This window comes from Trachemys scripta, chromosome 10 (assembly GCF_013100865.1).
Source record: "Trachemys scripta elegans isolate TJP31775 chromosome 10, CAS_Tse_1.0, whole genome shotgun sequence".
Lineage (NCBI taxonomy): Eukaryota > Metazoa > Chordata > Testudines > Emydidae > Trachemys > Trachemys scripta.
The window spans coordinates 84,659,741-84,668,149 of NC_048307.1; the positions used below are offsets into that span (position 1 = coordinate 84,659,741).

Below are 8,409 nucleotides of genomic sequence, written 5' to 3' on the forward strand. Positions count from 1 at the left end.
GATCCCCGCTGGAAAGCAGGCAGCCCAGGTGGGCCATGTAACAAAACGTGCCCTGTCTACCCACGCACAGGGTACGGAATTAAGGGCAGTTCCTTTTAAGCCAGCAACTAAGGAAGTTCCCCACAGAACCACCCTCTCCTCCCAGCCAGCCAGAGATGCTTGTATTACTTGCCCCTGAAAGTTTCTTCTTTTTTAGGTTACAGACAAAACGAAGAGGCCGGTATTTGGAAAAGATACAAGAGCCGGTTCTCCCTGGGCAGAGGGTGGGGAGGCTTTGAGAATATCAGTCTCATGCTTCTGGTGTAGGTTTGAGAGATTTATTAATTAAAAAACCACTGCTCATAAATACACAGGCAGGGTGTTAAGAGTATGGCTCGTGCACACAGCTTGGGACATTTCCAATCGGCAGCATACACGGGTTAGTGTCCCATAAGGAGCAGGACTCCATGGCCAAGGGAGATGGACTGGCTGGGCCCGACAGGCCTTATCCACCCGTACTGAGTGGGATTTCTCAGGGGCAGCGGCTGGGCAGGGTGCACTAAGCAAAGGGGCAGTGCCAACCTTCCCCCTGCGGCTCACAGCAGCCAGGAAAAGCCCAGGCTGCTCTGAGCAGTCCATCCATTTCAAAGGGAAGCATGAGCTTGGGCATTTGTGCCACAGCCTCTGCCCAAAGCAGGAGGCAGGTGGGGAGGAGGGACAGGGATTCTTGGAACTCAGGGCAGAGTCACGTGGACCCCAAAGGCCTCGGTGGACAAACACTGCAAAACATACAGAGGCCAGCTGGGCATGGAGACCTCTTCCTCAGGGCTGGCCCAGTGCGAACTGCATCCTGAACAACCCAGGGGTGCGAATCCCCGCAGCCAGGCTCTGCCCCCTCCCTGGTGCCGTGGAGTCAAAAGCAAGGAGAACAGAAGTTACTGTACACAGCGGCGGCTGCCTCAGTGGAGAAGGTCCCTCGGCTCTCAGTCATCCTAAGGGAAAAGCCAATAGAGCCAGTCAGGGCGAAAGAGAATCCGGGCTGGGCTCAGAACCCAGCAGCCATGCTGGGTCTCCAGGAGAGGGGATGGGCTCAGCGAGCCAAGGGAGGAGGGAAAGGCAAGAGCAGTATGGGTTTGGCTGGTGGTGCAGCGCCCACTGCTGGCCTCATCACGGACTAGCAGGAGGGAGCCGTGTAGCCACAGAGCTGGCGTGTCCAAGAAGCAGCATCAGATAACAGGCCGAAGAAACGGAGAAGTGGAAAAGCCACAAACACAACAAAGTACGAGTCAGGAATCGAGATGGGTGCTCCTTGGAGCAGGGGCATTGTACAGGAATAAGCACAGCATTGGCTGTAAAGGACAGAAGCCATCTCCCAGAATACAGGTGTGCAGATGTCAAGAAGCCCCGTGCTCTGGGTGTCCATAGGCCTCTGACTGCCAGAATCTGAGAGTAGATGACGAGGTTGGATCACTATTGGCCTGTTCTGTTCACTCCCCCCAACACAGCTGGCACTGGCCACTGTCAGAGACAGGACCCCGGGCTACCTGGGCCCATGCTCTGACCCAGCCTGGCCGTTTGTCCCCACTTCTTGCAATCCAAGCAGCAGCTGCTGAAGCACTGTAGGGACTGCACAGCCCCATGGCTGGCTACCTTTTCTGCACGGGACAGGGGGAGCTCAGGGACAGCTGGTACATCCTGCGGTCTGTCCCCAGAGCAGACTGCAGAGGATGGGCACTGCCAGCACAGAGCCCCTGTGTGTGCCCTGGAGGAGGGAGCCTGGGACAGGGACGGAATACGCAGCTCTCGCAGGCAAGGGGACCGGCTGCCTCCCAGGGGATGGAGCCTTTCACACTTTCACTGAGATCTCCCACTCAGACAGCTGATCAGTGGCCTCCATAAGATGAGATGGTGTACTCAATATGGCCCTAGCAGGACGGTGCTCTCAGGAGAGCTGCCCACCCCTCTCCAGGGCACGTTGCTATGGGGCAGCCCACTGGGCTGGTACCTGGCCATACCCCTAGAGGAGTCAGCCCCCAGGACTGCAATCCCAGCCTCTCCCACCTGAGCGGCTGGACCTTGCTCAGAGAGGAACTTCCCGGATGATTAATCCCTCCCTGTGATCCTGCTTCCCCACTTCAACCGGAACGGGAGGAAGTATTTCCACCTACCCATTCATCCTCCTCTGCGCCGTCCCCTTGTCCCCTGGGCTCGGGGGCTGGCCCTCCTTGAGGTCTGTTAGCCATGATGTTGTCAGTCCAGGAAGCCCCAGCCTGTGCGTCGCCAACAAAGTTACACTTGGTCACTGTCCCTGCATGCAGCTTGGCTAGAGAGACTGAGAGGGAGAAAGGAGCTATATGGAGCAGAAGTGTGGGCTGAGAGGACAGGGGTGTTGGTGGAAGCAGTTTCCCAACTGGCCTGTAAGCCATGGAAATGGAAGGTGATGAGCTGTCTCCGTGGTGAAGCCGGCAGAGAAGAAACAAGGCAGGAATCCAGGTTCCTGGGTAAACTGGGGAATGCCTAGGACATGTGCTGGTGCCACTACATCTGCTCTAGCTCCCGGGGGACCTGGGTTAAGGCCTCAGAACACATGCAAGGGCTACAATCCCAACACAGGGCAGCAGCGCCTCCATCCCCATTAACACCAGTAACGAACAGGCAGGAGGCAGCTGGAGGATAGTGCCCCAAAGCCAAGAGCAACGACCCAGTGCCGCGTTGGGGAGCAGGTGCATGAAGAGCCCAGCCCGGGGGAGGGGGCCACTCACATATGAAAGGGCTGTCACCCTGGGTTTTCAGACGGATCTCTGCTCCCAGATCCAACTCCATCTTCTCCAGCTCCGTCTCCAGCAGCCAGAAGGCCACAGCCTGGCTGGGGGTGTGGCGCTCGGTCACACTCAGCAGCTCCGGCTTAGTCACCAGCCCCTTCAGCTCCTCGGGGGACAGCCTGTCCGTATCGCCTTTGGCTTCCACTTCTGCCACAGGCAAAGCAAATGCCACCATACGTGAAACGCCCAGCACTCGGAGACCCAGCACAGGGGAAGGGATGGCTCCCAGCAGGGGAGCTGTGCAAGCAATGCCCATGAGTCTGAATTCCCGGGGGAGGAAGGAGTGGGCTCTGATTCTGTCACTGGTCCCAAGGATCCTGACACCAAGATCCCTAGCTCACATGTGCCTTAAAGTGCCAAGACATCTGTAACACAGAGCCTCTCCAGCCTGGCTCTACGGACCAGGATGAGTAAAGGACTCTCCAGATGGGAGAGATCAGGGTCGGGCTGGGCTCAAAGCCAGTGGTATTTCACACCTCCAAGAGGCTGAAGAGAGCGGCACGCCCTCCCCCCAGCCCAATTCAAAGGGGAGCATTGGCCTCCACTTCCAGTTGAGGGGAAACCAGCCACTGTCAGGGGCAGGGGGCATGGGCAAGATGGCAACCGCTGGGCAGGAGAGGGAAGGAGGTCGAGGACAATTCCCAGACCCCAGGTACAAGAGTCCCTGAGCCTGCCCCCTCCTCGGGGGTGAGAGAACCGGAAAGGCGGCTGAGCTGAACGTGCGCAGGATGGATTCTGTGCTACTGCTGGGGAGGGCAGGGAGGGACGGAGCCGCAGGAGGACTCCTGCCAATACCTACTGAAGGAGGACATGAGGAAGCCGGTGTTCACCTTCCTGGTGTCGCTGAAGTTGGGCTCTCTCTCATTTCCCTTGGCATCAAACTTGCGCCGATGGGCCTGGCTGGGCCTGATGTACAGCACATAGTATCGCTCCTGCAGCGGGGAGGAACCGGAGATACTCACAGCCAGACAGCAAGTCACCAGCTCCCTGTCCCCCTGCTCCAGTGGCCTGCAGCCCACGCCCGGCAGACTGCCGGCCAGTCCCAGGGAGATGATAGCCAGAGTAACGGCATTCCCTATCCCACCTGCTGCAAGGGGGTGAACCGGAGACAGCACCAGTGCATACAACAGTAGCAGGACATAGACCAGCAAAGCCACCACTACGCAGCCCTACTCCTGGCTGCAGGTCAGCTGCAGAAACTGACACGCCAAGCGCCCAGCCTACAGAGCCCCACACACAGCTGGGACCTGCTCACTGCAATACAAGGCCAATCCCGGGGAGAGTCGTTTCAAGGGAGGCGGTCAGCACAATGCTCTGGAAGACCGTTAGCGCGGTGCCAGCCCATCTCTGAGGAGGTACCCCACTCCGCCTCGCCGCCGCCTGAGACGGGCACCTGCATCAGATGCTCTGCTGGACTGCCCAACATCTGAAGCAGGAACCCTAATCCTAGTGCCTGAAGGAAGGCATCAGTAAAAGCAGGAGATGCACAGAAAGAGGGAGACAGACAGACAGAGGCCTATGCAATGCATGACCAGCAGCACAGCACAGTGGATACAGCACAGGAGATCTGCCAGTGACTCCCTGGGTGGCCACAGGAGAGTCAATGCCCATCTCTGTGCCTCAATTTCCCCAGCTGGGAAATGGCTATAATGATCCTAACACATCTGTGGGAAGCACTTTGAGAAATATGGAGAAAAATGCCAGTGCGCAGTATCGTTAGCGGGAGGCTCTCCCAGGACTGGCTCATGTGCCCTCTCTGTGCCCTGCTTGGGGGAAGTCTGCTGCTGCTGCCCTCTCTGTACCAAGCTCTAGACAGATTATGGTCATTTATCTCTGACTCCTCCCACCCCCGGCACCTATTCTGCGCCTCTTCCTCCCCAGGGGAAGCCCGGGGCAAGGCACCTTGCTCACCTTCCTGCCGTTAATATCCATGATGAGGTGACGAGAGACATCAAGAAGCTCTCCCTCCAGAATCACGCCATTCCCACTGCAGATGGGAGGGGAAGGGAACAATCAGACACAGTCCGTGCCACCAGGACAGCCATCTAGTCCCACGTCCCCATCTCAGGCAGTGGCCAGAACCAGGTGCTTCAGACAAAAACAAAACCACCCCATCTGCAGGACATATTTCTCCTGAACCCAGCAGCTGGTCAGCTCAAGCCTTGATGTTGGATAAGGCCTAGGGTGACCAGATGTCCTGATTTTATAGGAAAAAGAACAGGAGTACTTGTGGCACCTCAAAGACTAACAAATTTATTAGAGCATAAGCTTTCGTGGGCTACTGCCCACTTCTTCAGATGCATATAGAGTAAAACATATATTGAGGAGATATACACACACACACACACACACATACAGAGAGCATGAGCAGGTGGGAGTTTTCTTACCAACTCTGAGAGGCCAATTAAGTAAGAGAAAAAAGATTTGGGGAACAGGCGGAGTTGAGGCAGGGGTGGGGTAAGAAAAAAACGGGGGGGGGGGGGGGCAACATTGTTTTTGCTTGGGGCAGCAAAAATCCTAGAGCCGGCCCTGAGCATAAGCTTTCGTGGGCTACAGCTCACTTCTTCAGATGCATCCGAAGAAGTGGGTTGTAGCTCACGAAAGCTTATGCTCTAATAAATTTGTTAGTCTCTAAGGTGCCACAAGTACTCCTGTTCTTTTTGCGGATACAGACTAACACGGCTGCTACTCTGAAACCTGATTTTATAGGGACAGTCCCGATTTTGGGTCTTTTTCTTGTATAGGCTCCTATTACCCCCCACCCACTGTCCTGATTTTTCACATTTGCTGTCTGGACACCCTACTAAAGATTGAGAGATGCCAGTAGCTTTGAGCCCACTCAGTGTCACTACAGATGCTGTTCTTAGTCTTAAAAATAAAACGTAAAGATCCCGCTCGACTTTACAAAGCGCCACACAGCATTGGCCTCACTAGCACCCTGCAGCAGTGAGTTCCGCAGGTTACAGAGCACTTCATTCCAGTCCATCCAGTGGGCTGCCTAGTAGGGGACAAGGAAAGAGGCTTTTCCAACGAGCCTTTCCCGCCCCGCCCCCGGGCCAGCCCGGTTCGGCTCTCCCCGCCCAGCCCGCACGGGTCCGCATGGCGGGGCTCCCCAGGGCCGTGCCCGCGCGGCCCCGGGAGCGCGCGGCGGAGGGGGCGGGGCCCGCGGACTGGCTGCCCCGCGCCGGGCTCGGGGGGGGGTCACGGGGGCGGCGCGGGGGCTCCCGTACCCCTGCAGGGCGGGCGGGTCCCAGCGCCCGGGCAGCCGCTCGCTGTGCACCGGCCGGGCGCGCAGGCCGCGCTCCTCACACGGGCGGCTCATGGCGGCGCGTCTGGCGCGGGGCGGGGCGGGGCGAGCGCCGGAGAGGCAGGCAGAGGGGCGGGGCCTCGCGACATGGGCGGGGCTGGAACAGGAGTCCCTAGGGGCGGGGCTAGTGCGGGAGAGGCAGGCAGAGGGGCGGGGCGAACGCCGGAGAGGCCGGGAGATGGGCGGGGCCACAGAAGAAGCAGCCCGAGCGCTGGACATGGGCGGGGCTACATGAGCGTTGGGGCGGAGCTGGAACAGGAGGGCCTAGGGCGGGGCTTAGCGCGGGAGGGGCTATCGAGGGACAGTCTACATCGGGGCGGGGCTAGCCCTGGACATGGGCGGGGCTAGCGAGGGAGAGGCTACAGGAGGGGCGGGTCTCAATCCGGGGGGGCTGGATGGGTGGAGGATGTGGGGCAGGGGCAGGTTTTGGGGGAGGAGCGCATGGGTATGTTTGGGGGGCTGGACCAGGAGAGGATATGGGGCGGGGCAGGGGCAGGTTTGGGGGCTGGGTGGGAGGAGCATGTGGAGCAGGGGTAGGCTTGAGGGGAGGATGTGGGGCAGGGGCAGATTTGGGGGCTGGATGGGGGGAGGATGTGGGGTAGGGGCAGGTTTTGGGGGAGGATCGCATGGGTGGGTTTGGGGGGCTGGACCGGGGGAGGATATGGGGCAGGGGCAGGTTTGGGGGCTGGGTGGGAGGAGCTTGTGGAGCAGGGGTGGGCTTGAGGGGAGGATGTGGAGCAGGGGCAGATTTGGGGGGCTGGGTGGGGGGAGGATGTGGGGCTGAGCTGGAGGGGGTGTGAAGGAGGAGGTCAGGTTGGGGTAGGGGTTTGGGCGCTGAGCAGAGTTAAGAACATAAGATTGGCCAGACTGAGTCAGACCAAAGGTCCATCTAGCCCGGTGTCCTATCTGCCGACAGTGGCCAATGCCAGGTGCTCAGAGAGAATGAACAGAACAGGGAATCATCAAGTGATCCATCCCCTGTCGCCCATTCCCAGCCATTGATGGACCTATCCTCCATGAATTTATCTAGTCCTTTTTTGAACCCTGTTATAGTCTAGGCCTTCACAACATCCTCTGGCAAAGAGTTCCCCAGGTTGACTGTGCGCTGTGTGAAAAACTAAGTTAGATTAGCACCCCCAACCCGTTGCCCTCAGGGTGGGAAGTGAGAGGCTGGGGGGAGGAGTGGGAGGCCCAGAGCCCAGTCCGACCCTAGGGGTGACTGCCGCCAGCCAGAGGGGAGATGGAGCCACTTTCTGTGCAGTGTCCCCAACACGAGGGAGCCATTCCCCTAACGTACCAGGGCCACGAGAGATGCCCCAGCGAGCAGGGCCAAGGCCAGGCCTGAGCAGGAGTGATGCAGAGCCGGCCCCGTATGAGGGAGCCACCTTCTGACGGACACGGATCAGCCCCCAAACCATGGGTGACGTTTCTAGCAGAGTGGAGGAGTCTGTCGTTTCTTATGCGATGGCCTCAGTGGTAGAGTTTGTCCTGCCAGTAAAGGAATTGAATTGAACTGAGCAGGATGGGTGGGGTGTCAGGTGGGGACAGAGCTAAGATTCAAGGAGGTCCCTCTGGGATCTCCTTTCCTGGTGGCATCATAGGCAAACACGGCAGCGCGATGAAGAAACACGCCCATTCCCTAGGTCCTATTCATCTGGGGATACAGGCTCTGAGGGGAGCTGTCGCATTGTCATTACCGTAGCCATCCAACTCCATACACAAAGCAAACCACGGCTGCTCTGGGTGCTGGCCCTTGTTACTCATTGCGAGGTGGCCGCTGTGTGGGGAGGGGAATTCCCCAAGGGCCAGGCAGCTTCACACCCGGGAGCAAGCACACAAGGCTGCTGCTCCAGTATTTGCAAAACTGAGTGTGGGCAGCGCAGGAGATCTGAAAATTCAGCCCTTCAGCTGCTCCTGCTGGATTAGTCCCACCCCTGGCACCCGGGCAAGCAGGTGGGGCCTCAGCACTTCTGACAATCCCAAAGGGGTAGCCACCTTCCCCCAAGGCCTGGTTTCTTGAACAGCTCGGCACCCCCATGCTGGTCGCAGTTGGGGGCACACACCCAGCAGGACGCTAGCACACTGGTGTTGGGCAGGGCTGCTGTGTGGCGAGGGACCAGCCTTTTCTCTTTAACAGGCTGGGTTCAAAGCTGGATTTGGTCCCCAATGAAAATAAGATCAGAGGAACTAGGAGTGGTCACTAAGCCATGCATGTGGCAAGGCAGAGGCAGAGCATGGCCCCCAGATGTACTGCCTCGTGCACCTCCTTGTCTGGCTCTTTACGGAGTCCCTGCCAGGCCC

At 58.6% G+C, this 8,409-nt stretch overlaps 1 protein-coding gene across 2 annotated transcripts; it reads right to left on the reverse strand.

Annotated features, from left to right (window-relative positions):
- Positions 1-301: 301 nt before the first annotated feature.
- Positions 302-6,164, reverse strand: ARPIN (actin related protein 2/3 complex inhibitor). 2 transcript variants are annotated; one of them, XM_034784696.1, is made up of 6 exons: positions 6,032-6,164; positions 4,713-4,788; positions 3,601-3,733; positions 2,742-2,948; positions 2,148-2,311; positions 302-971 (listed from the first exon to the last, which is right to left on the reverse strand). In XM_034784696.1, exons 1-6 carry the CDS (start codon positions 6,121-6,123, stop codon positions 963-965), a joined length of 681 nt encoding a protein of 226 aa, XP_034640587.1. In that variant the 5' UTR covers positions 6,124-6,164; the 3' UTR covers positions 302-962. The 2 variants fall into 2 exon arrangements, with proteins under 2 accessions (XP_034640587.1, XP_034640586.1); XM_034784695.1 differs by lacking the exon at positions 302-971 and adding an exon at positions 988-1,422.
- Between the last annotated feature and the right edge of the window lie 2,245 nt (positions 6,165-8,409).